Source organism: Anguilla anguilla, chromosome 7 (assembly GCF_013347855.1).
Source record: "Anguilla anguilla isolate fAngAng1 chromosome 7, fAngAng1.pri, whole genome shotgun sequence".
Taxonomy (NCBI): domain Eukaryota; kingdom Metazoa; phylum Chordata; class Actinopteri; order Anguilliformes; family Anguillidae; genus Anguilla; species Anguilla anguilla.
The window spans coordinates 56,122,153-56,149,554 of record NC_049207.1 but is presented as its reverse complement, the minus strand read 5'-3'; the positions used below and the strand labels follow the sequence as shown (position 1 = coordinate 56,149,554).

At 42.1% G+C, this 27,402-nt stretch overlaps 2 protein-coding genes and 1 long non-coding RNA gene across 7 annotated transcripts; 2 read left to right on the top strand and 1 right to left on the bottom strand.

The window, feature by feature from the left end:
- The first annotated feature begins 549 nt into the window (after window positions 1–549).
- Window positions 550–4,751, top strand: LOC118232521. Of its 2 annotated transcripts, none has more exons than XR_004766331.1 (4): window positions 550–979; window positions 2,368–2,407; window positions 3,464–3,508; window positions 4,556–4,751. It is a non-coding gene; the product is annotated as an uncharacterized LOC118232521 (long non-coding RNA). The 2 variants fall into 2 exon arrangements; XR_004766330.1 differs by having other exon boundaries at window positions 2,352–2,407.
- On the bottom strand, window positions 2,726–13,223 carry LOC118232520 (probable E3 ubiquitin-protein ligase HERC3). 3 transcript variants are annotated; one of them, XM_035427577.1, is made up of 23 exons: window positions 12,541–13,223; window positions 12,219–12,342; window positions 11,933–12,000; window positions 11,528–11,749; window positions 11,031–11,122; window positions 10,442–10,572; window positions 10,006–10,133; window positions 9,571–9,730; window positions 9,398–9,457; window positions 8,984–9,089; window positions 8,272–8,455; window positions 7,461–7,618; window positions 7,291–7,365; window positions 7,129–7,185; window positions 6,951–7,031; window positions 6,646–6,765; window positions 6,347–6,490; window positions 5,675–5,841; window positions 5,451–5,514; window positions 5,296–5,354; window positions 4,737–4,920; window positions 4,529–4,628; window positions 2,726–4,122 (listed from the first exon to the last, which is right to left on the bottom strand). In XM_035427577.1, the coding sequence occupies exons 1-23, from the start codon at window positions 12,701–12,703 to the stop codon at window positions 3,908–3,910; spliced, it is 2,862 nt and encodes a 953-aa protein (XP_035283468.1). In that variant the 5' UTR covers window positions 12,704–13,223; the 3' UTR covers window positions 2,726–3,907. The 3 variants fall into 3 exon arrangements, with proteins under 3 accessions (XP_035283468.1, XP_035283467.1, XP_035283469.1); XM_035427576.1 differs by having other exon boundaries at window positions 11,933–12,009; window positions 12,541–13,222; XM_035427578.1 differs by lacking the exon at window positions 7,129–7,185 and having other exon boundaries at window positions 11,933–12,009; window positions 12,541–13,222.
- A 477-nt stretch (window positions 13,224–13,700) lies between these two features.
- LOC118231996 (protein phosphatase 1K, mitochondrial-like) lies at window positions 13,701–24,142 on the top strand. Of its 2 annotated transcripts, XM_035426481.1 has the most exons (8): window positions 13,701–13,838; window positions 15,971–16,040; window positions 16,074–16,559; window positions 16,720–16,820; window positions 20,635–20,800; window positions 21,069–21,213; window positions 21,702–21,836; window positions 22,182–24,142. In XM_035426481.1, exons 3-8 carry the CDS (start codon window positions 16,126–16,128, stop codon window positions 22,311–22,313), a joined length of 1,113 nt encoding a protein of 370 aa, XP_035282372.1. In that variant the 5' UTR covers window positions 13,701–13,838; window positions 15,971–16,040; window positions 16,074–16,125; the 3' UTR covers window positions 22,314–24,142. The 2 variants fall into 2 exon arrangements, with proteins under 2 accessions (XP_035282372.1, XP_035282371.1); XM_035426480.1 differs by having other exon boundaries at window positions 15,971–16,559.
- Window positions 24,143–27,402: the final 3,260 nt, after the last annotated feature.

Here is a 27,402-nt window from a genome sequence, read left to right as displayed (position 1 = left end):
GAACAGGCCGTATCCTTAGAGCGCCACAGTAGCACCAGATAGGCTGTTGACATTTAATACAATATTATTTAGACTACAACAGAATACAGTCCAATACCAAACACGACCTTTAATCGTTCCCTTGCGCAGTTTAACAGTATCAGCATGGACAGAACCATGCGAACTGCGGGCTGTTTCTGATGGATAATTAAATTGATTACATTTATAAAATGCTCTAATTAATTTCACCAAATATTTATTGTCACAGAAGTTTCAGCTCATGCGAATGGTGATGATAGTGTCTGGAAGATATAAATAAGAATAGTTTTCCTTCTGATCCACCTCATCCACTGAAATATACTCATAAAATTGCATATTAAAAACTCATGAAAGTAGTTTTAAAAACTGAAAATTGCTAATGGTTTAAATGTTGAAAACCCCCAAGTTAAAAAATCTAATTCAGTCATACCTTCAATAGAAACCAGTTTATTGCAGAGTTCGCTATAAAAGCTGGACAACAACAGTGACTTTCTGGCCAGCTCACACTAAAATTACACAGAATGTTGGCAGTACAAATCATACTCCGCTGGTATTGCAGTAAAAGCACACATGGCATGCGATTCTTCTGCAAAATGTAAACATATTGTTTAAATAATAGCTCAACTACACAGTAATATCATAAAGTAGCTCTATTCAGACAAAATGTTCAATCTGCTTAAAATGTTCAATTCAGGCAGGAAGGAGGTTCATAAACAGGGCCGCCCTTGAACTGTGGTACAGATGAAAGGAGTTGTGTAAATAAATCTTGCAGATGTGTCTGTGCTGGATTCCTTGAACAGTGACCCCAGGAACTGGACCCGGAGCCCAAAACAGAAACGCCAAGGACGTGATGGCATGGGGCATGGTCAGTGATGCAAGCCTGTATTTAGCCATAACAGACCAGCAGGGAGACGCCTATCAACCACGCGAAAGAAGACGCCCTGCCCGTGTGGACACGCAAGTATGTGCACTTACGCAAGCACAAGGAATGCATGCTTAATCCGTGTTTTCATATATAGTGGGAAAAAAATAGTATTTTCATTGTTTATTTTCTAGACAATGTTTTTGTTCCTCAAGAAATTAGTCATTGTGGAACATTTTGTATGCATGTTTGTGTGTGTGGGTGGGTGTGTGTATGAGATGATGAGATGTGGAGTTATGTGAAAATCCATCAAATGTACAGTAAGCGGAAGTTAATTGTGCACATATATAATTTTAGATAATAACAATTGTGAAGCCATTTTACTTGAAATCCATGGATCATAATAAAATCCCATGGCATGATTGTTATCTAGCTGCAAAACTGTGTTTGTTGCACTATGAAATCCCCTTTCCCAAAACTTTTCAAATCAAAACAAAACAGAAACAAGCCCCTTGACTCAGCACAATTCTGCCCTTTTAGGCGGAGCAGGTAGAATGGGTAATACACAAGAGGAGAGTTAAAGCTCGATAACAGTGGAGGTTTACAGATGACCCTGACAACCTGGGTGTCTCAGTCACCACTCAAATAATGGGTCACTGGTGAACAAATTAACTGGAAAAACATGCGGCACATCAGAATATCAGTCCTGCCATACATGAAAATACAGACAAAATCATTGACCTAAAAGTTACTAGAGCCATATTTAAATCTATATTTGCCTTATAGTTTGTTTGTACTTTCATTTTTTCTCCCAATTTCTCATTTGACTGAATAGAGAGATAAATCCCACCAAATCCGCAGCAGAATCTGACGTTACCCAATTGATAAAAGACTTCATTTTTCAGCAACTGGGCCCCCTAGAAGAATATTCAATAAAAATTGATACTGAAATGCTGTGATTACATATGTTCTATTATATTAGTAATGCTCTTCACTGTTCACTCATTAAGCACTATTTAAAGTAATAGTTTTTAAAAAGGGAAATAAATATTTGAGTATCTACACAGCATCTTTTAAAAACAACAATGAAGTACTGGTAATATCAGTTTTCAGTGTAATTAAAAGCACATGTAAATTAAAAATAGGTAAACATGTTACAGGGCAATTTTACAGTTAATTTTGCACTGCTTCTGGTTTTTACAAGTCTGCACATTTGAAGCAACTGCTCCCCCTAGTGTGACATGATGTGAATAGCAACAGAATGTTGCAGAACATTTATTGCCAGTTAATTTTCTGTTAAATGTGATCTGTTTAAATGCAATGCTTTAGACTGAACAGTATAAATATGATGCTTTGGACTGAACAGTTTAAATGCGATGCTTTACACTGAACTGTTTAAATGCAATGCTTTGTTAAATGCCCCTGTGTGTATTTACGTTCCTTGTTTCATATTTCTTTGCCTTGTTTGCAGGTCTTCTACCACCCAGGCCTTCCACCACCTGGCAGTCACACAGTTTCTAGAGTCTGGTAAGTCATCTCTATTTTCCTGATTGTATTAGTTTATGTTATTATGTTCGTTATGCTAGTAAAGTACATTTTGTCTGCCCTCTGTATTCATCTCTGCACTTGGATCCTTCTGTTGTGTGATACAGTGCTTATATATTTTGGGGTCATATTTGGACTGCCCACATTGCTTATGCAGACTCACCCCCATTTGTTAAATTAACTCAAAACTCCATGGGACCTGTACCTAGCGAGCAACTGTTGTGTAGATAAAATGTTTTAGATCCCTGATCATTAGGGAAATCTAACTACACAAAATACAGAACCATTCAAATTCCCTTAAAGTTCCAGTTGGAATCAATGATTTATTAGCTTCCCCATTAACAGCAATTTACAACCACATATGTTTCCAATATCAAAAACATGAAAATTTCATACATAAGAAGGAGGCTAATATTCCATGACAAAAGCTTATGTTCATCATACATACACCCAAACATTTCATTTCTAAAAAGGGAGCATTATATGGATTTAGCCCTGTGATCAGATTGGCTCTCCAGTGTGGTGACACCAGGGAGATTCATGTTAAAGCTCAGACACCAAAGAAAACATTAACTATACAGAGTAAAATTCTTATTTTACACTGAATATATACATTATATACAGCAGGCAAGCTATATAACTTACTGGTCCAGAGCCTGACTGCAATAGCAGAATAGCATTGGTATATTATGGCACGCTAGATTATTTTACACCGAAATGGTCATGCAAATTTTAAGTCGCATTTTTAATATACTGCCTCTGCATCATATGTTACAGCCTGTATGGGATCTGAATGGTCCATAACACTATGCAGTAAAGTAAACCTTTAGGTTTCGTACAGAATGACACAGAAACTGAACCTCCGGAAACATGGGTACAGATAAAAGATAGCAGAGGTTAAGCCAATGGCAGGCTTCTATGGCATGTCTTCAATCCACAGCTTCAACTCTGCACACTTGTGTTTTACCACAAAGCTGATAGGCTGCTTTGGGACACACGCTGCTATGCAATCTCAAAAATAGTTCTTGCCTCTTGCAGATAAACAGAAAAAGGCACTGGAACTACGCCATTGAGCCAAGAACGGTAAACACCAACAGGTTCACATTATCGTGGAAATACAATATTCAAAATGAACCAATGGAATAAACTGAAAATATAAATTACTAATAAAGAAAGAAGAATAATGAAATCATTCAAAATAATTCATAATAAATAACTGAATTAACGCTCTACTGAAGTGTATAAAATTTTGTTTTGTTAAGTTATTTTGTTCACCATTCTAATCACGGTTGCATGGTAAAGGAGAAATTCTAAAGAAAAAAACCCAGAGCTGTCCTTGCTTGCTCTGACCTGAAAATTAGATCAGAGATGACAGACACAGATGAAGACTGTTCAAAAGTGACGAGAACGTCGCCGCTCTAGTGGCCGTTTTGTGAAGCCTCAGCAGTCGAAGGATTACTGTCTTTATCTTCATGTGACACTTCAACCTTGTCCAAATTCCTCGTAAAAAGAGATTGCATGGACAAACTTCTCTCTCAGAATATCAATGCTGCTGTAATTTGGAAGGGATAGGCGGCAATAGCAGGTGTTTGCAACCGGATAAAAGTAATCAGGGTTGGGCATGTTTCGGTTCACAAAAGCGATCTTCATTTTTGCCAGTCCCCCGATGGGCAGCCGGTTGCTTCCTGTCATGTAGGCTAGAAAACACAACATGGAAAAGACTGCTTTTATAACCTGCATTAAGGAGTGAGATCACAAACATGCGATTAGAATGTTCAGAACTGAACATTCTAATGCTGATGTCACAATCACTGCTGGTGACTGAAAGCAACAGAGTTCTAGAACACAGACTGAAAATTTTTTAAACGCATTCCAAAAGAACTTACTCTTCCAAGGGTTAACAACAGAAACTGAATGGGGAATATTGTGAGAAGCAGTATATATCCAGTAGAGAATGCACATGAAAAATAGTTTATATCCAGTAAAGAATGCACGTGAAAAAGTTTTATTTGTTTTATAAAGGCTTTAACAAAATATGTGAAATCTTGTGTAAAACGCAAAGTGAGCATCTGTTATGCAGGCTGGAAGTCCTAAAGTACTCACACAGAAAATTTTTCTTTTCCTCCTCAGACAGTTCAAAGAAGACAGTCCAGAAGTTTTTGATGTTCTCGTCTGTGGGCCTATATCCCTCATATATAGCATTCTGTTTCAAGGGGGAAAAAAAACATTTTTGTGTACATCACAGCACATTTAGCCAAATAAAAACAATAGTATTTTCGCTCATTGAATGCAGTGAAGAGGAGATCCTCACCTTCTCCAGCTCCTCCCACACATAGTCAACGTTTCCACTCAGAAGGGCCATCAGCTCCTCTGGGAGAAACATCTTCCACAATCCATTTGGGCAGCCTTGCGAAAACCCCCCCAAAAAGTCAGCGAACTGCTTCTCCACCGACTTGTTGAAAATGAAATCAACATACGCTTCCACGTACTGCCGCCTGTGAGCCATAAAAGTAGTGGTGAAAGAAGAAGCAAGTGATTATGCTGTTACTTTGATATATCTTTCAGAAAAGCATGTCAACTGCACAGTATTTTATTAGTCCATCGCTACGATCGTGAAATAATTTTCCTCCCAAGCGCAGATACTTTTTACCTGGCCTGCTTTGAGTTTTCTACTTTTAGAAACCCAGAGCCTTGTTTTTAGTATCCTATAAACTGTCAGTCATCCAATACAATTACATCAATTATAAAGGTGTTAGCTGAGCGCTATAATAATAATAATAATAATAATAATAATAATAATAATAACCATCATCATCAACATCATCATCATCATAGTCATCATCATCATCATCATAGCCACCACCATGTACCTGTTGGATTTGGTTACTGATATCTCTCTTCCATCTGGAACTATTTCGTGGCCTTTAGCCTATGAACAGAGAAAAGATTCAAACCTGTAACCGTGACAAACAGCCATGTTTCTGATTGGGGGGTTATTGGTTGGGTGTGTGGGACTGAAACTAACCGTGAAATCCAAATACAACAGCTCCAAAACATCTTCGTCTTCATCTAGGACTTGTTGCAAGCTCCTAGTTTACAATCAACAGATAAAATAAATCCACATTTCAAACATAGTCGTAACCATTTGATTGTTTATGTGTCAAGATGGTATAACTATGCATTATAATTTACAAACATTGGGTTCATGGAAGAAACAATGCACATGTTCTAGCTGTCAGCCATTCTCACCTGGCTTCGATGGGAGAGAGTTCTTCCAGGTCTTCCAGAGTTGGCATAAAACCCAACAATTTCTTAAAAAGCACCAGTGGGAAGTTGAAATTCACAACACACTGGCTGTACAGAGCCATCCCGCAGAGAACCCCAAGCAAGCGATAAGCATCGCTGTCACGGAGGCCCTGTAGGTTTCAGAAGAAATAACTGCCATTACTAAAAATAAATAAGGGTTTGCCTGCAAAAACCACCTGATAAAGCAGCGGGTCAATTGCGCTGTCTGTCCCTGCAGATTAAATCTCTACACCTCTAGACCACAGAAATGCATTGTAACTGGAACAGCTACAGTATACAGTATATAGTATACGCAAACTAATACTACCTACAAAACATTTCCTAAATAACAACAGCAAATTTGGCAACCCAAAGAGTGTAGAAAAGAAAAATTAAAATAAATATGATCTTAAATATTAATCTGATTTTAAACGATAAATTGTTGTGCAAAGAGATGTTAATGTATGATGTAGTTCAGTAGGGCTAAGAAGCATGGGGACACTTGAAGAGCTTAACTGACACAGTGCTAGATGTACACTGGACAGCAGGTAAAATAACAGGTGATTTGAATCATATACTGTTATTAATAAACTTACTCTATACTTGAAACAATGTGGTTTACACTGACATACACACCTCAGGCATGAACCAGACAAGTCTTGAGTCTTCAAACACCTCCAGCATCTTTGGCTCCAACGAGTGAATTTCCCTTGCAATGAGAGTGAAGAACTCCCGAGACAAACCTCCTTCATCAATACCATCCTCATTTTCAAATTTTACCTGGAAAAGAAACATGCCATTGCACACTGTCATAGTCCAGTGATGTCACATCCAAGTACCTGTAAACAGGTGATTGGTTAAAAGAGAAATCCTTAAGCAGTGATATTTTTAACGCGTTAACACTATAGTTGTGATTTAAGTGGTAGTTCAATAACCTTTAATGGCCAACGGTAGTCACGGGCTTTGTTTCTCAGTCCTTGAAAGGTATCTGTCAGAAGGGTCCTTCTGTTCACACACAGATCATTCAGCCATAAAGGATTCAAAAGGGCATTCAGCTGCAAACAAACAGGAGATAGACAAGAACAATTATTCGTAATTTATTTGATGTTATTTTGTTTTTATATTTCTCAGGTTTTAAATACTTATGGTTGATTTATGCAATTCCCAACAAAGAATGTCTCAGGCAATAAGTATAAAAACACTAAAAAATAAAGTTTCATGTAGAAAGTTTCATGCTCACAGAATACGCAGAATATTCATAGAAGACCATGCGTTTTGTCTCCATGTCAAAGATGCCTCGGTAGAAGGCCAACCTTTTGAACTAAAATGTACAAAACATAAAACAGGTAATTTGCCTCTCTTACCAAATTTCTGAGCTACTGTAAAGTACTACTGAATTAAAGACAATGGACATTTACCATGAATTGTGACATGCGGTAAATGATGTTTCCATCCGGTGGCGACCATTCTAGACACTATGAGCACATTGTAAAAACAAGAAAATCAATGTTTCCATTGTGTTTATATGTAATCTTTCTTTAAAAAAATAAAATAAATAAATAATCATAATTGCAACTCACAGACTGAATGAAGAGCTTCATCTCGTTGATGTAGAAGTTTCTGTCCTCTATCTTCCTGCCAGAGTTGTAGTTCACCTGCACACAAGATGGCGGTATTCTTCGACTGCTTTGAGTAAGCACACACCACACACATGATTTATTTCTCAAGAAATACAGCTGCAATATTTTACCTCATACAGCTTCTGAAGAACTTTTGCTGTCTTCTCAACGTGGATCCTGAAATCTTCCGGCTCTGTCCTCAACTGGTGAAGGAACCATGTGCACGCCGAGCGAATCACCTCCACCAGGGACTTGAAGAAGGATTGTGGAAGTTTTGACCATAAACCCTCTAATAAGGTAAGAAATATTTACAATCAAATCAATTAAATCAATTAAAATCATTAGAGAAGCAAAAATATGCAGGTGAACCCATTCACTTAAACATAACTGCATCTTCTATTCAAGGGAAGCATTGAAAACCTCTGAAAGGATGTAAGAATATATATAAATATATATATTCTTACATATATTTAAAATTTGCAGGGAACTTAGCTAACATTTTTTTGGTCCTCAGGTAAAAACTTTAGGAGCACTCAAATGCATCCCAGTTAGCAGATGTGCTCCAAAATTATTTTTCTGATTGACGTCAATTATTATTATTTTTTAGGAGCAAAGGCTCCTAAAGCAGGAGCACTGCAGAGCCCTGGTTTGCTTTTGTAAGCAGCACATTACTGAGGAATGTTCTGGTCATTTCTGTTAAGTCCCTTTTCTGTAGGAATATTCAGTACTTTGAAATAAACAAATATGTAGCAATTATACTGACTTCACATCAAGAGTGCCCAAAAAAATTAAGGTGAAAAAAAAAATCAGATTTCTGATTTTGCTGCAATGAATCTCCCTTATTCTGTTTAACTCTTATATTTTCAGTGGCTTATTAACTTTGGTTATACATAAAATTCCCAGAAGGATTTGACTGAGGCACTGAGGGCAGAAAATAATGACCTAGGATCTTCAGGCAATGTGGCTGCAGTCTGTCAACTGCTTCAGCAAAATTCACACAGAGGTCTCTGTCCACAGGCAGGACCCTCAGAAGTTCAGGCAGGATCAAATAGACTCTCAGGTCTTCCACACCAGGCGGTGCGTCGCTCAGGGAGCGAAGCAGCGTGTCCCGCACCACCGATCCCACCTGGAACGATAAGAACGGGCCTCACTCGCGAAACGCGTCACATTTAAGCGTAAACTGCGTGCAAGAACGTTTCCAACATTTCAGCATTCATCAGTTTTTTTATATCTGTATTTGTTCATGGCTGTTTCCTCATGCTAATCACATGAACAGGGTGGCCCATAAAATTTACAGCCAACATTCATCATCTCATACACCTGGGATGCGCACAAAAACAAAGACCTGCATGTGTGTCGTGAGTCACACATTGGTTGTTCATAGGAAGGCTCAAGTACATGCCCTTTGACAGATCCTGCTGGGATTGATAAGGTGGTTTCCTTTGTTACACAGCTACGTTTTAAAATCGTTTATTTATTTATTGATTTAGGTTACAAGACCTTCTTCGACTGATGACTCTGTAATGATGAAACTGACATGAGAAGAAGCTCTTGAGCTGTACTGTAACTGAAAATCTAAATTGTAAATTAAGCCTGAGATGAATTAATAAACAAACGGATTTATTTACACTATGTTAAAATAAACATAAAATACCTCTTTCAACAATTTTTCATTCTTTGCCAGCTTCTCGAAGGCTAGACGTGCTAGAGACAAGTCCAGACCTGAATTCGCCACTGTGGTTTGGTAATGCCGATCGCCACTAAAATATAGAAACACACTAGATTAGCTACAAAATTATAAAATTAAGGATTCTCTTTTTTTCCCCAAAGTAAAACAGCATTTTTTTTTTGCATATAGTCCATATTGCACGGTGTAAAGTTGCAGTTCAGTGTCTCAATCTAGGACAAAATGTTGTAGCCTACCTGATAACGAATTGTAAGTCTCATTACAAGTTTGGATTGCAAACCCCTGTGCATTATGTAATTATGCATCCATTGTCATTAAGATTCATAATAGAATGCTAATTTGTCTCAGACACATCCATAACAAATGTTTTTTTGTTTTTACCTTTGATTGAGAAAGCTACCATTGAGAGTTGATGCAGATGAAAAAGTCTGTATTATCTCCCTGAAAACAAATTAATGAGAAAAAATTTGAACAATGAAATGGCTGGCACATCTAAACACTTCTCTTCTATATTTCCCCCTGATTGGCAACATGGCACAGTTCATACCTCATACCTTTTTAGAGTTTTCCATCGTTTTGAATCACACTCTGAGGTCCATTTGTCAATTAATTTCTCATCCACAGTCAAGATCTTTCTGGGACAAGGCAGCGTTTCAAGAGAGCAGAATGACAGGTTTCCTCCAGCCAAAATGGTCCCAATTCCACCGTCAAATCCTGAATGATCACAAAAATAAATAAATAAACTGAAATCTACAAGTCTATCACTGTGAATAAAACATAATTTTTTTAGTTTGTTACATTAGGCAGCATTTTGTACAACATACTCTTTTTTCTTATCTTAAATAAAATACCTGAGGTTGAAACAAGAACGGGAAAAAAAAACCTTGCACCATAGGGCTAATATAGCACAATAAAGCAAAAGCTACAAAACTCGGATGAAACAAACAGAACACTGCATGCAGGACTGTGCATAGGAACCATGTAAATACCTGGAGCCAGCGGAACAGGAAGTGGAACGTTCTGACTGCCAGCCTGTCCTCTTCCCAGCTGCCCTAGCTCTCCACATCCAAACGAGTAGATCGTTTTCAGGGACGCAACATATGCCAGTGTGTGATGCCTTACAAGGGGAGAAAATATTCACTTACACCGATATAATCCTGTTTGTTTCTGTCCATTGGAAAGTACAATTGAGTATCAGCTATTTTACATATTTTAATGTTTTTAAAAAAAACATCACAGAAAACTTTCAAGAAACACCTGTCAGAATATTTTTTAAAACATCAGAATTTATACAGTACTTGTGACAAACTATAATTGGATGAATCAAATGACTTCATGTCAGTTTTTTTTCCCTACAAATTCTGTGCCTACAAAACACCGAAGTGTAACTGTGGGAAATTCGCAGACAGAACTGGGGCATTCTACCTTCCGCAGGCTATCTGGGTCACCCTTGCCCCCCAGAGTTCAGCCACCAGACGAGGTCGCAGTTCCTCTCTGTCTGAGCTGTGTCCAAGCTGACCGTACTCTCCGGACCCAAACGTGAACACCAGGCCCCCCTGTAGAGACACAGAATCAGCCATGACACACCATTCCCAAATGACCTCTCAAGGCTTCAGCAGAAAGTTGTCCTGAAAAACTTGTTTTGTCAATGTCTTGTTTCATCTCTTTAAAAGGTTTTAACATTCTTGAATTTGTTGGCCATGATAATCTTTCTTAGATCGGTCCCGTTATATAGTAGCCCCCGGAGAAAGCAGCTGTGTGTTGATTAGCCATGCCATCCACCCTCCACGAATAAACTCTGTCTAGCTTATCTGCCTTTTTCGATAATAGCACCCATCTAACAAGACCAAGACCCACATATCTTAAAAAATTCACTTTTGTCTATAAGTCATTCAGTGTTGATTTTTTTTTAGCAAGTGTCATGTCACATTAACATTACAACAAAAACAAAAAAATCACATTCCAGTTTGAGTTAAAAAAAAAAAAAATATATATATATATATATTTCTAGAACCTTGGTCAGAATTGCAGTATGCTCCTCTCCACAGGAAACGAAGACAGTCCTCTTCAGATTTAGGCTTTTAACCACAGTGGGATCACATCTATCTGCAGAAATACACAGAAGCAAAATAATAATGTCTGAGTCTGTTTACAGCTTCACGTTCAGCGCCCCATATTTTAATGAACCACCGCACCTCTCAAATTCCAGAGCAGATAATTCAGTAAATCACACAGTGCTGGACATTCATTTCAGTCCATGCCACTCAAGAGCCTCAGCCTCAGGACCACAGAACATACTCTGCTGGACCAGCGTGTAGTTGCACACAGCGAGAACTTCTCTCGTGTGAGCGAGAGTGCTGAATCACACATAAACACGCTGAGAAGTGATTCATGCTTCCAGCGATGATTGGCATGTAGCCCTCCTAAGCTCCGCCCCTATGCTCTGATTTCAATGCCATTGTAAATTCGATGTTATTGTTCACAGTAATGTTAACGCAGACCCATCCGTACCTTCCTTATCTCCCACGCCGAGCTGCCCGGAGCTGTTTTTGCCCCAGGCGAACACAGTTCCAGAGAGAGTCAGGGCAAAGCTGTGGTCCCCGCCAGCAGCGATCATAGCCAGGGGAACCCTTGACAGGGAGAAGACGGGCTCAGGGGTCCGGAGGTCACGCTTTCCCTCCCCCTGTCCCAGCTGTCCATGGGAGTTTCCCCCCCACGTGAAGAGCTGTCCATCTGAAAGGGTCCACAGTTTTGAAAATGGGGAATCCACTCCAGTAATATTCAGATTCATAACTCACAACTCTCATGCTGGTTGTCAGTGTTCACAAGGCCTGCATTACATGAAATATATCCGCAGTACTGCATTGCTGTTCAATGCAAGACAACTTTGTCAAGGCTTAGTGTCTGGTACAGTACCTCTGCAGAGTGCAATGGTATGACGGTCCCCACAGACCACCTGTATCACATGTTTGCCAAGCAGTGCACTGTGACATCTGAAAAACATGAACATGACCTTGGAAAAGTTGACACGTGTTGAGAAAACCATGAAATGTCCCTTCATAGTAAATGTTATGAGAAATGTAAAAAATGTACAGAATAAAGTAACATGAATTAGTATGTATATTAGAAATAGTTTTAGTCTGATGGAACCATCTCTGATTCTTGCATGTACCACGGTTACTACTGCGCACACGACATTTACCTGAAAATGTGAGGTTTTTTTTCCAAGTCTAGCTGGAAAACGTTTCCCTTCTTTGAGATCATGACAATGTAATCAGCTCCACAGCTCAGTGAGTCGATTTTCTCCTCCTTCAATGTCAAGTTCCCTGAACAAATAAATCGCTTTTAGAAAAAATGTAACCAAATAGATCTGTATTTTTTCAAAATATTTTTCAAATATTTTCAAATATTCCCGGACGACTGCCTTACCAAATAAAAAATGTAAATAAAAAAAACAGAAAAACTTAATTTTTAAATAACAACAGATGATAGCAAACTTTACAGTTAATCATAAAAGTAATTACCTGGCTTTCGTCTGTTTCGTGTTTCACTTGTGTCACACTGTAAACAGTATTTTCCTTGTCCATTTTCTGTGACAACAGCAATGATGCGTCTCCCAGCAGATACGGCAGTTATCTTGCCTTTTTGTGCAAATTCCCTAAGAGTGGTTTCTCCCCAGCAGATCATGATGGCATCTGGTTTTCAGAACTTTATTCACTTCCCATCATTGGTCAGAGCTGCAACGCCGACAAAAGCTTTCTGTTTCTTGTATCCTGTGCTCCCAATATAAAAGCAGCCAGTGTGACGCTATGACATCAGAAAATGTAAACGGAAACTCATAGTTTCGTTTTCATTTCATCATTGAGAAGCTAAAAAGTGAAACCTAGTGCAATAGCAACGAAATTAAAGAACCATTTCCTCTTCAATCGTAATCAATTGCTATGGATTTTGTTTATCTTGATATTATAAATATGTCGCTAAACCAAGTCTAATTCACCATGTTTACCTTAAATGCCTAACATCAATACAGACCGTACCAGTTTGTGACAGCTATACGTAATCAGCTTCCAAAAGTCTAAATTATATTTAGTCAACAACAGAAAATTAAGTTTAGTGGCATTGACAACTATTCAAGTGTCAATGCCAGCTGCCACACCGCTCTCGGTTCTGATGGATATTTAGGCTACATGAATTGCAGAGGACAGGCGCAAGATGCAGATGACTCGTGGAAATACTAGAAACAACTCCATAAGATTCACGGCTAACATTTTTATTAGCTAACCACATACCCCGTACGCCAAACTAAATTGTTAAGCAAACTGGTTAAATTGTTAACTAAATTCGGAAACATAGTTTTTATAGTGTGCTCCAAGTGTGCTCCAAGTATCAATTAACAAAATTACACTTAATGAAATGTTTTATAAACATAGATGGCATGCATGATTTAATTCGCATGTTTTGTTGTAGATGGCTAGCGTTGAGATATGATTGGATAACTCACTTGACAATCATAAATTTGTTCAACATGTTGTCAGAGCCATTAGACATTATGTCTATGGTCAGAGCCTATCGCTGCATGTTGTCAAACACTCCCACAGACACTTGGTACGTGATTGGCTTAGAACTGACAAGTTATGACACTGTGATTGGCTACTCAAGACGTCATTTAAATCTTTTGGTAGGGTCCTGGTTATGACCAGCCGCCAAGTATTTACAAGGACAATGAATGTGTGATATCTATCGGATTACTGAAATTCGTTTGACCAACTTTTACTTAAATCTAATACTTTCGAAATCTGGGAATCGTTCTGACAATAAAAAGGTAGGACTGTTTCCCTGCGTTGTTTATATTTAAGCATGACGCAACAGTCGAGAATGTTTCAATGGCAATGGTTGTGACGTTAGCTAGCAAGGTGGCTAGCTTGCAGCAAAGGATGTGCTACTTGCTTGTAGGATTCCACTATGTGCAAGCATCGTTGTACGTGTTTTACTTGAGTAAAACGTTGAATATTCAAAACTAACGAATGATATGCCTAACTGTGTGCCTTACCAGTGTGTTTGGTTAGATTTACTTCATTTAGATTCGAGTGAAAGAGCAGAACTGCTTAAATTGTGGCCTCCAGACGTCATTATGCGCGTTGATACCCCAACAATGACAGCCGGGCGCGTTCATTTATGCCAGATCTGCGTTTATCGCGCGCAAACCCAGTGATATTTTTGAATGATGTGATAGGGTCAGTGAGTTGAATGTCCAGATGGTAGCCTATCGATATCGTTGCATGAAATAAAAACCGATATGACCTTCGTGCCTACGTTTTTGCATATTGACAACAACATGCCGATTTTTTATTTTTTTGTATTGGAGAGAAAGTAGGCCTAGTTACGTCTTATTAAATGATGCATTATTGCTTTTTATATGAAACTTTTTTTGTTTGGAATACCCTGGAGTTCCGCGAATAAAACAGAGTAGCTTTTGAAATACCTGCTGAAAGTACTACATCATGTATGCTGATTGACTACCTTGCATGGAGATTTTTCAGTGACTAGATGAGATTATTCATATAAATTACTTATGTTTTTCTGTTCTGTCATTCTTTACTGCTTGGTCACAAGAGCGTCATTATGAACAGATAACAGTATTTAGCAGAGTGTTGTACGAGTTTGAAGAATATACTTTTAAACACTGGGAAAATTGCGCTCAGAATAATGATTCTTAGCCAGTGTTTGTGGTTCCCCACATGCACACATAGCATCTGATGTCAGTTTTATCGCTGACCATTGAAAGACGGTGACGTCGCATGCAAAGGGTTCGAATTTTTGGTGGCCTCGAGAATCTATTGCTGCTTTGAAAATATTCTGATGTTTCGCATACTCTCCGGGTCTTCAGGAAGAAAATTAATATTGCTGCGGGTTTCGAAATGCTGCGGGTAGTTTTCTCAGTAATAATTAATAGTTAACGGCGCACGCTGTATTTACGCGTGCCTGGGATCAAACACCGCGGAAAGACCTCAGTGATTCGTGCACGGTGGGAGAGACCGGGTTAGGGGCCGTAAATAAACAGCGGCGTCATGTGAGCGCGTGAGCCTGGAGAAAGCGGCTTGCCTGTCAGACCTTATGTGAGTGGAAATGTGGGCGGGGAAAATGCTTCCAGGAAAAGGCTTTTTGGATGCAGATTCACCAGATCGTAGATTTTAATCGAAGCATTAACTACAGTATTAGCCTACTCAAAAGAGAATCCCGTGATTCTCCTGGATTATGAAACGTCGTGATAGATTGATGTTATGGCCCTCGGTACGAATGTTGCAACTTCGTTAAAGAAAAAGCGTTTTTTTTTTGGTTTTGGATTTCAAATACTACAATAAACACAACCATCAGTGCCTGTTGCTATGGTGACAGTGTCAGTAAGAGCCTATAGAGTGGTGGAGCTAAGGGTTCCCGAAGAACCTGACGACTGTACTTCGACCCCTTAACCTGCAGACAATTGAGCTCTGCGACTGGATGCAATGGGACTGACAGTTTACAAATGTTCTAAAATTATGTAGACAGCCTTTATACCCTTGCCTTTTCAATGAAACAAAATTTTTCAAATGCTATTGTTGCCAATTTTTTGAGGTGATGATTCAACTGGAAGAGTTTCATGCCCATCCAAAGTTTGAAAATGCCGGAAAAGTTCTTCACGTTAAACTGTCACGGTAAAAAGGGAACGGAGGTTTTGCTTGTGGGAAAGCAAGCCCCTCAAAATAACCACATTCACGTTTCTGCTCCGTTGAAAGGCTACTTGCAGATCTCTGGTTATTCATTGGCACAGATCGTTCGCAGCTTAGCTTTTTTTACAGCCTGTGTGCGGATGGAGGTCAGAGACTGTCAACCCTTTCTCTGTTGTCTTGACCTTTCACTTATCTGGCTGGTTTCTCATGGAGCTCTGCGTTTGCTGTTTAACTGTTCTCCTCTCAGTGAGCACGACGGTGTCCCCAGGATCCGGTGCCGTGTCAGAGAGAGAAGGCTACTCTTCCCCGTCGCCGAGTTCGGGCTGCGGCTACTCTTCCCCGTCGCTGAGTTCGGGCTGCGGCTACTCTTCCCCGTCGCCGAGTTCGGGCTGCGGCTAAGCTATGTCAGCTGTCGCGTTCCTTAAACTGGCCAGGTCTGGTGGGCCCCACGTGCGACGACGGGCGCTGTTGACCACCGGGGGACCGAAAGCGCACCGCCGCCTCTTCCACTGCCTCTTCTCGCCCCGGCGGAGCAACTCCCGCTTCGACCCGGACGGGAGCGGAAAGCCCACCACCTGGGACAGCTTCGGGATCTGGGACAACCGCATCGACGAGCCCATCCTGCTCCCGCCCAGCATCAAGTACGGCATGCCCATCCCCAAAGTCAGCCTGTCCAACGTGGGCTGCGCCTCTCTGATTGGCCAGCGCAAGGAGAACGAGGACCGCCTGCAGGTCTCCCAGATGACCGCCAACATCCTGTACTTCGCCGTGTTCGATGGGCACGGGGGGCCACAGGCCGCGGACTTCTGTGACAAATACATGGAGAAGTACATCAAGTAGGTGCACCGCTGGACCCAGAGACGGCGGGTCACCTTCACAGATTCACTAAGTAGACTTGTTGGGGGGGCTAATGTCTTGAAAAATAAGACAAATAAAATAAGATGTTTGGATTATTAAAATATGCTTTTGGTGTGCATTCACTGTTTATTATTTCAGAGATCTGGTAGCAGAGCAAGAAGATTTGGAGCTGGTTTTAGCAGAAGCATTCCTGGAAATAGACAAAGCCCTGGCGAGGCATTTCCACTTTTCTGGCAATGGTGGGTACCATGAAATAGGACTAAATAATTTCACAGAAAATATTAGTGCGAGAGATATCTTCTGTATGTCTTTACTTACGTACTGCATATCAAAATGAAGTTGTTTTGTAAATGGCATTAAAACGAAAGCTACTAGACACTGTGGCTGGTGTCAGAGTAAGAGATTGATTTATAATCACAGGGCTCGTCAGCAGTGACTGACTGCTGCTGTTGGCTGATGCTTAGAAGAGCATGTCTTGTGTTGATTTCTGTTTGCCCTGACAAGACAGATATACAGCAGTGTGAACTTAACTGCCCTTAATATGTTGCATTGCTCCTGAAAGGTGTTTTTGCTTCCAAGCTTTGCACATTAAAGTGAAATTTGATTGCGCTAAAGCTAGTGTGATTTGTCATTAATGGATATTATATTAATAACGTGTAGTTATATCATTTATGGATATTATATTAATAACGTGTAGTTATGTCATTTATGGATATTATATTAATAACGTGTAGTTATATCATTTATGGATATTATATTAATAACGTGTAGTTATATCATTTATGGATATTATATTAATAACGTGTAGTTATATCATTTATGGATATTATATTAATAACGTGTAGTTATGTCATTAATGGATATTATATTAATAACGTGTAGTTATGTCATTAATGGATATTATATTAATAACGTGTAGTTATGTCATTAATGGATATTATATTAATAACGTGTAGTTATATCATTAATGGATATTATATTAATAACGTGTAGTTATGTCATTTATGACACTGGGGGAATGCAGTGAACTGTTCTTATACTGATCTTATATTGTCAGCATTATTCACTCTCTAAAATTGGAATAGATGTGAAAATGACTGATTTCAAGGGGGATTTGAATGACATGATTGTGACATCAGTGTAACGGCATTGTTAGATGTATGCAGGTGTTGTTCCTGAGTTAGTCCGCAGCTGCACACCTGAAGACCTGAGGCTACCGTGACTCTGGAATGACGGGGGATGCCCCAGTGTACACCAGCTTACATGTAGTTGAGCTGAAGAGAGGCTGTGATTAGGTATATTCAGCTGTATACATATGTACATATAGCTGTTCCATATTCTAGCTGCATATTAAGTATTAGTTCTGTCGGCATATAACAGGTATTGTATGTCTGTAATTCCCTTCATCAGTACCACTACATGCACTTATGCGCAGTTATGACAATACCACAACATGTGTGTATGCACTGTTGCATCAGATTTTTGCAAATGGTCTTATGGCCATCAGATAGTGGATTATTATGGGAGCTGGATTATTTTTCTCTTTCTCATAGTTTGATACCGTTTCCGTCGGTCCGCAGAGAGACTGTAAATGCATTGTTGGCCTCTGAGAGCTGTGGTAGAGAAATGAGTGTGCTAATTTGGTCTGCAGCTGCGTACTAACTAAGGTGTCTGTTTGTGTTCAGGTTTCAGTTTTCTATCATAATTGGCCATTGATGTCCAGGGAGAATATCCACAGACAGGATGTAGTAATCGAGCATACTGATGTACTGGCGCAGTTGCCGGGCCTTGTTGTCTTTGGCTGTTGCTATTTCAGAGATGTTCTTTAACAGCATTTACTTTTTAAAAATTTAATTAATTTTTTTAAATGTTTGGCCAGAGCCGTGCATGAAATTTCCAATGTGCCTGTGTGTTGCGTGTTATCTATGACAGCTGCAGACCCAGCTAACAGTCTCTAGAGCTGAAGGCCCCGGAGGCTTTTTTGGTGGGCTTCAGTGGAAGGAGAAGGGCTAAATTTTGTCCCAGGTGAAGGAGTTGGGCTCTTCCTTGCCTGGACTACTGGAAGGTTCATCTCTCCTCTCTCTCTCATACACGTTAGTCCAGTTGTCTCATGTGGTACTACATTCTCAGACAGCGAATGTTAAACAATGTTAGTTTTATTTTGTGGACAAAGGCAGGCAAACTTTACATTTGACTTAATATGTCAGTTTTCTTTCTTGCGTACATAGACAAATTTAACCTGCCTCTGGTGTGGCCACTAGCCATAGAAACTGCCTGTGTACTGTCTATTAGGTTTCCTAAGGAATTCTCACCCCTGCCCAACCAGTTTGACTCATGGTAATGAGAAGAACCCGAAAAGTTGCTCGACCGTTATTGATCTTTGAAGTGCTTTTTCAGCAACGTCCGCAGTTTTATCTGAACAGTGAGCACTGGGTGTAGCTGCCTGAAGCGCTAGCTGCATATTTGGGTTATCTGACCACAGGAGCCCCTTGGCCAGGAATGGTTGTTTTACGGAGTAGTGCCGTACACACACAGATATGCATCCTGCTGTGTTTCATATAGTGGAACTGGAAAGGGGGGAGGAAGCCTAGAATAGCAGACAGCTTCTATGGCAGTTTCTATGACAACAGTCAACATCTGAAGGAGAATTGTTATTTTTCCAGAGAACCCCTCTCCTCCCCCCTCCCCACCACCCCATCTTTTTCTCTTTTGCTCTCTCTCTCCCCCTTTCCTCTCTCTCTCTCTCTCTCTCTCTGTCTCTTATGCTGTCTATCCACTAATGTTTTTTTTGGTTACTCATGAGTTACTTGTACCTTTTACTCTTGAATTATTTTGAAAGCCCAAGTTTATATTTGACCTTTTTAAAAACAAAACAAAAAAAAAAAACTGTATGTCTGTTTTTTTTCAACCTTTATGTATGTTTTCCATTCTTCACAAACCCATCCATTTTACAACAGGGTTCAATGATATGTTGAAATGCAGGTAGAAAAAATGATAATTCAGTCACAGCATCTGTTCTTCCTCCTGGAGGGTAAATCCCTGTTGCGTAAGGCAAACATACTGGGATTGCAGATAATCTTGCCCCTGCACTCAGTAAGATCACTGGCCTTGTATGAATAGGGACACCAAGCTGATGTGGCCTGTTTGGTATTGTCTGTTAATTTTAACTGCATTACTCTAGAAACAAAAAAAATCAAGAAGTAATGGGATTTATATTACCTCCATAATCACATCCAGTCGCACACTCTCCACCTGAATGCCCACACTCCCCATTCCAAACCCTGGTGTAAAAGCTCCCTTCAGCGTGTCCTGCCTGTGTGCTCCCCGTGTGCGCTCCCTGTGTCCTGCCTGTGTTTCTTTTCCTCTTTGCTCTGTTGTTTGGCGGTAATGGCGCTAGCCCCGGCCCTTTGGGTCCAGTGCAGCCTCAGCCTCCCGCGCTGTGAGGGTATGGCGGCACAGGCTAGCGCAGCGCAGTGTGGGGTAGTGTGGGGGCAGGCTGGGGGCAGGCGGGGGGCAGGCTGGGGCAGTGTGGGAGCAGGCTGGGGGCAGAGTGGGGCAGTGTGGGGGCAGGCTGGGCCAGGTGGGGGGGGGGGCAGGCTGGGGCAGTGTGGGGGCAGGCTGGAGGCAGTGTGGGGGCAGGCTGGGGCAGTGTGGGGGCAGAGTGGGGCAGTGGAGGCAGGTGGTGGCAGTGTGGGGGCAGGCTGGGCCAGGCGGGGCGCAGGCTGGGGGCAGAGTGGGGCAGTGTGGGGGCAGGCTGGGCCAGGTGGGGGGGCAGGCTGGGGCAGTGTGGGGCAGGCTGGGACAGTGTGGGGGCAGGCTGGAGGCAGTGTGGGGGCAGGCTGGGTCAGAGTGGGGCAGTGGAGGCAGGTGGTGGCAGTGTGGGGGCAGGCTGGGGGCAGTGCAGCAGGGCTTGCGGGGCAGGTTGGAGGCAGTGCAGCAGGGCGTGCGGGGCAGGTTGGAGGCAGTGCAGCAGGGTGTGTGGGGGCAGGTTGGAGGCAGTGCAGCAGGGCGTGCGGGGCCTGTGTCTGACAGTACTGTGTCTGGCGTTTGCAGCCTCGCTCCAGAGCTCCGGCACCACCGCCACCGTGGCGCTGCTGAGGGACGGCATCGAGCTGGTGGTGGGCAGCGTGGGGGACAGCCGCGCCCTGCTCTGCCGCAAGGGGAAGGCCTTCAAGCTGACCGTGGACCACACCCCGGAGAGGAAGGACGAGAAGCAGAGGTACGGGAGGGGCCGTGTTTCTGTTCGCTGCTCGGGAATGGCAGACTCCAGCTCACACAGTCAATGCAGGCCTTTGTTTATCTCTCTGTGCTCAGGGTCAGTTCTGACCCCTCGGATTCTGACCTCAGTTAAGCAAGATTTTTGTTCTGAATGTTACTGCAAATTCTTTCAAAGCTGAATTTTTTTTGGAAATGAAATGCCTCAGGTTTTCCCATGCACAGATTGCAGTGACTTAACTGGACTTTCTTGTTTTTTTTGGATCCTGCAGGATAAAGAAGAGCGGTGGCTTTGTGACCTGGAACAGCGTCGGTCAGGCAAACGTCAACGGCAGGCTGGCCATGACGCGGAGCATCGGAGACTTCGACCTGAAGACCAGCGGGGTCATAGCCGAACCAGAGACTAAGAGGATTACCGTGAGTGTCGTCGAGTCACAAACCGGAATGCTCTCCGTTTGGGTCAACCGCCCCACCTGTCCAGGAAGGGCAGAGGTCAACCGCCCCACCTGTCCAGGAAGGGCAGAGGTCAACCGCCCCACCTGTCCAGGAAGGGCAGAGGTCAACCGCCCCACCTGTCCAGGAAGGGCAGAGGTCAACCGCCCCACCTGTCCAGGAAGGGCAGAGGTCAACCGCCCCACCTGTCCAAGAAGGGCAGAGGTCAACTGCAGTTCCCACGTTAGTTAATGTTATGGAAACAAACAGACCGCAGCATTTTTCCAAGAACTTGAGGTTGACCTACATCCCTACATTACTGACCTTTTTCCTCCTTTTGAGGTGGTCTTAGTGTGTGTGTAACGCGTAGCATGTTGAAGCGGGTGGTGGGTATGTCCTCTTCTCTGCCGAGGCTGGACATGCAGCCATTTTGAGGTGCACGCTGTGAGGGCTGTGATTGGTCTGTTTTCCAGCTGCATCACGCGCACGACGCCTTCCTGGCCCTGACCACCGACGGGATCAACTTCATCATGAACAGCCAGGAGATCTGTGATGTCATCAACCAGTGCCACGACCCTAAAGAGGCGGCCCAGCTGATCTCTGAACAGGTGCGGCCGTTTCCGTGGGGACAGCTGCGTGCTCCGCGCTTGCCCTGGAGCGATCGCCACTCTTTCACTTTATATCCCTCCTTTTACCAAAGCTCCTTAGTGAAATGTAACATGTGAGACGTTGGTTTTTAAAAGTGTTTCTGAATGAAGGGCTTTCTTTAGACTGCTTTTTAACAATAGAGTACAGTGGTGCCCTGGAGGTGTGTCCCTATGTCGGAGGGGGGTGGGGGGGGTCATGCTCTTATACCCCTGTGCGACTGGGGAGGGGGTCACATGCTCACACCCCTGTGTGACTGCGAGGGGGGGTCAGTCTCTCACGCCCCTGTGCTTGGCTCCCTGCTCCAGGCCCTGCAGTATGGCTCCGAGGACAACAGCACCATCATGGTGGTCCCGTTCGGCGCGTGGGGGAAGCAGAAGAGCTCCGAGGCCAGCTACTCCTTCAGCCGAAACTTGGTGTCCAGCGGACGCTGGGCCTGAGGGGCGCGCCGCAGAGCCGGACCCCACCCATGTGCAATAGCTGTGGCGCCCCCTTCAGGACACTGGAGGGAAGCACTACCATATGTTCTTCACCAGATACCAGGAGCCATACTTTAGGGGAGTAGATGTAGAAATGCCTTCAGGCGCCAGTGTACAGTCTGTACATTAACCGCGGGAGGGAACAGTTCTGGCTAACATATACCGTTTTATCACTAGGTGCTATTTAGGAAAGTGGCCACAATTCTTTGCGCGAATCACTTTCCGGAGGTGAAAGTGAGTGTTTTGCGTGTTATAATGTGGTTGCTCTCTGGAGGCTGTCTGCCCTGCAAATGTGTTGGTGAGGAACTTTAATGCACTTTTCCCCCTGATAATGTTGATCAGTGTGTGATATGCTTGGATACGTATTACACTGAGCTGTGATACTTCAGTACCTCGATAGCAGTGTGAGTGAGTGGCCTGTCTGAGATGACTGGATGCTGAAGCAGTTTTAAGGCTTTTTTTAGTTTTTACTGTGGGAAAGTTGTGATATGTTCATGCTCTGAAGACTGTCCCACAATGTTGCGCAGGTCATGGAGTAAGGCGGTGAAAATCGGAGTGTGGATGTTCTGTGTAACACTTTCATCTCAGAGGTGTTTGGAGAGGATGGCTTTGTTCCTCTGAATTCAGGTTTGTCCACCGTGACACGTAAAACCTGCAGGTTGAATCCAGTTCGGGTTGGCTCATGTCTGCTTTGGTGAACTCAGGAGGAGAAGCATCAAGTTGTAAGATGAGGTCACTTCTACATGCATTCCAAAACCTTGTGGGCAGGTATGCAAGCAAACAAATAACTTTATAAAAGCACATTAATTACATGCAAGGTCTGTGTAGACCGAATGATTGGAACTTATTTTAATGTGGTACCTCACCTGGAGAATCAAGGACAATTTGCTGATGAGGTGAAATCATGTAATGTAATCTTCACTAAACCAACACTTCTTAAAGAAAAGCACCACAGACATATTCTGATCTTTGTAGATGTTGTTTAATATAAATTGTACATATTACCGTTTATATATTTGGTCTGTTTGGCAAAATGCTGCTGTTAAAATGTATTTATTGTATATACAGTATATAACTTGGAAATATGAGGTTTTGTGGATAATGCTTTGGTTCTCGACTGCAGAGGTATTCTTATATCCTCGGTGTTGTGGATTTAATGTTGCTTAATCAAAGATTTTCCCTAAAGTGATTGTCTGTGGCGTCATGCCTGCTACATTTTATAGAACAGTGACAATTTGCACTTCATTCAGTAGCCAAACATGGCTGAATTGTGTTATAAACACCCCTGGGTAACAGTGTGGTTTTCTCATTGATGCTTCTGGTTGAAAATGTGGTTGCTTTAAAGTGGCTAAAGTAGCTTTCCTTCAGTACTGTGATTTGTCGAGTATTACTGGCATTGCGTAGGCTGTACGTTTATAATCTGCACTGATACTGTGGAGGCGTCGTCCCACTGCCCTATGTGACAATATATAACGTGTGAGTGTTGTTAGTCGAGTGGGTTTATTTTATTTGTCAGGCACACTGACAGCCAAATAGTACTGTATTATTACTACTTTCTGAAATAAAATAATGTATTGTGTAATTTGCTGGGACTGTGTGACTGCATTAGGCCTGTGTGAATGGGGGGGCTTGCTTTAACCTGCTTAATCAAATCGCTTTTTAACGTTAAGGTCTTATTTTGGTTTGTTTGTCGGAATTTCTATTCTGAGACCTTTCTGATGACAAATAGGTAAAAAAAAAAAAAAAAACAGAAAAAACCCTGACATGGAAAAAATCGAATAAGTATGAAATCGAATAAGTTTTATCATTGATAGGAAGCAATCTTAACAGTTTTCACTAAATAATTACCTAGATGTTAAGTCCTTTTTTCCTGTTATAATTTGTTCAAAATCAACTCCTAATGGTACTGGGGGATGGTACTGGAAATACTCAAACCTTTATAAATTATGAGTAGTGGACTCCTGAGACAAGCCTAACTGAGCACATTTCAGCCATTGATTAAACACGATGGCATTTCATGTTACTGTGATGCTGTCACAGAGTTGTGCACCAGCTCCGTGTTCTTCGCTTTAAAATGTCTTCCTGAAGTAGTGATTGGCAGAGTTCCGTGTGGCTCATGCTAATGGGCCTGATGCTAACGGCTGTTAATTTTAAACAGGTGAGCAGAAAGAATATGTAGCAGTCTCCCTTTCCAAAAAAAAAAAAATATATATACACATATATATATATATATATTTTTTCATTCTGAATATGTATGTACAAGTTTGCATGTGCATACATATGCATTCATGAGTTGGATTAAATTAAATTAAATCCAATTTAATTAATTGATTTAATCCGTGATTGAAATTATCATTGAATTTTGAACTTTAAACCACGACTGACATGCCTGCAGTTATGCAGTTTTGTCCACCAATGATGTGGTGTCAGAAATCACATGACACACATTTCCCGTTTAACCTCATATATACTGGTATGATTGCGTGGCTGTGAGGCCTGTGTGTGTGTGTGTGTGTGTGTGTGTGTGTGTGTGTGTGTGTGTGTGTGTGTGTGTGTGTGTGTGTGTGTGTGTGTGTGTGTGTGTGTGTGTGTGTGTGTGTGTGTGTGTGTGTGTGTGTGAGATGCACTAAGTGCACAGCAGTGGCAGTGAAGGCAGGTTTATGTGCTTTACTGTGACGGGTCTTTGCGTTTTTGCCGCCTGTGTTGTGCTGGGCTCTGTGACCTGGGCTGCAGTCTTCGAACTGTATGCGAGCTCTGCTGACTCAGCGGAATGTAACTTCCTGTTTCACAGGAACTTCCTGTTTTGTACATAATGTATGGTTGGTTGGTTTACAAGCTCACTGAATAAAAAAATCCCCCCAAACTCATTTGAGGTGCTCATTAATGTGGTGGTTTTTTCCCCCTCAAACTACCAATTCTCACGTACGTTTGTGTTTCTGTAGTAAACACCGGCGATAGAAAGCACGCATGATGTGCATGCTTGAAATATTCTGAGGTTTCGCATTAATTGAAACACTTCACGCAGAATCTAATTCCACACTGCAATGGCATCTGTTTAATTTCAAAATCGTGCAGAAATGTTAATATCTCTTTCAGAAGTGACCACAATGACAAACCAACTAGATGTAGGGATGTCTAGTCAGCTAGCCAATCCCTTTATCCCGTTTCAGTTGTTTTCTCAAACTGCACACTTGACCAAATGCTCTCTCTCGCTGCCAGGTGTAGGCTGCAGTGCATAGGGCAGTGGTTCAAAACTCGGGCCAGAAAGGGCCGGTGTGGGTGCAGGCTTTTGTTCCAACCAAGCAGTTACACACCTGATTCTACTAATCAAGGTCCTTAGTAAAGACTCCAAAGGTTGATTAGTAGAATCAGGTGTGTAACTGCTTGGTTGGAAGAAAAGCCTGCACCCACACCGGCCCTTTCTGGCCCGAGTTGAGAACCACTGGCATAGGGCATGGATGCTCACATCTGGACCTGCAGTCCAAATCCGGCCCTGGTTTTCTTTCCCCCCAGGTAATTAACTGAACATCTAGTGCAGCTGATTGGCCAGACAGTATGCACACCTGACTCCCAGGTAAAGGGTGGGTGGAAGACCAGCAGCGGTTGGAGCTGGAGGTCTGTGATTTGAGCAGCAGAGTCACATGGCTTATGCTCCTGCAGGAAGAACAGGCGGCGGGGCGGGGCGGGCGGGCTGCTCGTGTGCGGACCTGCTTATGAGAGGGCAGATTCCTGGCCTGTGGGTAAATCTGCCCGTGACCGCTGCTCCCCCCTGGGCTCCTGGCGAATGTGGCGGGTCACACCGTCTGCTTCATCAATGGTGGCGTCTAAAAATAGCCTGAAGCTGCTCTGGCCTGCAGCTAGCCCCCTGGGGCGTGCGCAGGTTTCATATTTTCCCCCGAAGCCTTGGTCAGAGGGTAACACCAGAGCCCCTAAAAAAAGGAGAGCTCTTTCTAGGGCTCTGGGTAGAACCATTTCTGGTGTTCACATGACGTTTCCACACAAACGTCACTGGACGTCCTTCACCCAGTCGGCCCGTTTTGGCTGGCCGTCTCCAGCAGATCTTTTTGGCCAGTATTATTTGACACATTCACGACCATGTTCTGCAGATCCAGACACTCCTTATCTCCTTATCACACTTTGGGAAATTAATGTCATATCTGATTGTAAAGCATCAGAATGCTAACCGTACACCGCAGAGGTTTATCAGCCTGCACCATATCCACATTGCTGGCGACACGTCTCGTAAGTGTTGAATCTTTTATTTTAGACACCTTTATAAGTAGAAGCACATCAGACACTCAAGTGGCTAGTCTGACAAATATGAACATAAATATTTGGAGCAATATTAATCTATAATAGACATACTACATGCTAGTGCTGAGTTCCAGCTAGTAAAATCAAAGCTATAAAAGAGTCTTCCCAATAGTATGTATTTATTGACTGTCTGATTGGTTGAGAGCCATGATCAGAAGCTGGTGAACGCTGGGCCCGACAGCTAGGAGTTGTTTGTGTTATGGCAGTGGTAGCCAATCCTGTTTTTGGAAATGTATCATCCTGTAGGTTTTCATTTCAACCCTACTAATTAGCAGCTCAGTGCAGGATTTTGGCTGTTGAATTGAGGTGCTTTGTGAGGGTTGGAGTGAAAACCTACAGGATGGTATTTCTCGAGGAACATGGTTGGTTTCCGCTGTGTTACAGTATATTAGTCTTGGAAAAAGTGGTTTGGTCAAAATTGACCCCCATTAGCTCACCTGACTCCCCCTTAGGTAAATGGAGAGTAGCAATACAAGGGGACACGGGAGCCATTTCTTGGTCATTATTTCTTATTTTAGAGAAATGTTGTTTTTTTAGAGAAAAAACTGTTCAAAATATACTGCAGGCTCTTGGAACCATAAAAGGCTTTACATTAACTAAATAAAATTAGAAATGATAACTGCACAGTTCAAAAAAAGAAAATCAGTCTTCACAGAGTCGATTTCAGTTTATTTGAGATCACATCCTGACAAACAAAAAACAGATAGACACGGCCCTCATTTTCCTCTGATCTGTA

Excerpts from the sequence above, each read along its gene's own strand:
- LOC118232520 (XM_035427576.1), bottom strand. The coding sequence starts at position 12,703 with ATGATCTGCTGGGGAGAAACCACTCTTAGGGAATTTGCACAAAAAGGC. Across the intron at positions 9,090-9,397 it reads GGTAGCTTTCTCAATCAAAG|TGGCGATCGGCATTACCAAA; the intron begins GTAAAAACAAAA and ends TCTATATTTTAG. Across the intron at positions 5,515-5,674 it reads CTCTCTCCCATCGAAGCCAG|GAGCTTGCAACAAGTCCTAG; the intron begins GTGAGAATGGCT and ends ATTGTAAACTAG.
- LOC118231996 (XM_035426481.1), top strand. The coding sequence starts at position 16,126 with ATGTCAGCTGTCGCGTTCCTTAAACTGGCCAGGTCTGGTGGGCCCCAC. Across the intron at positions 16,560-16,719 it reads TACATGGAGAAGTACATCAA|AGATCTGGTAGCAGAGCAAG; the intron begins GTAGGTGCACCG and ends TTATTATTTCAG. Across the intron at positions 21,837-22,181 it reads CCCAGCTGATCTCTGAACAG|GCCCTGCAGTATGGCTCCGA; the intron begins GTGCGGCCGTTT and ends TCCCTGCTCCAG.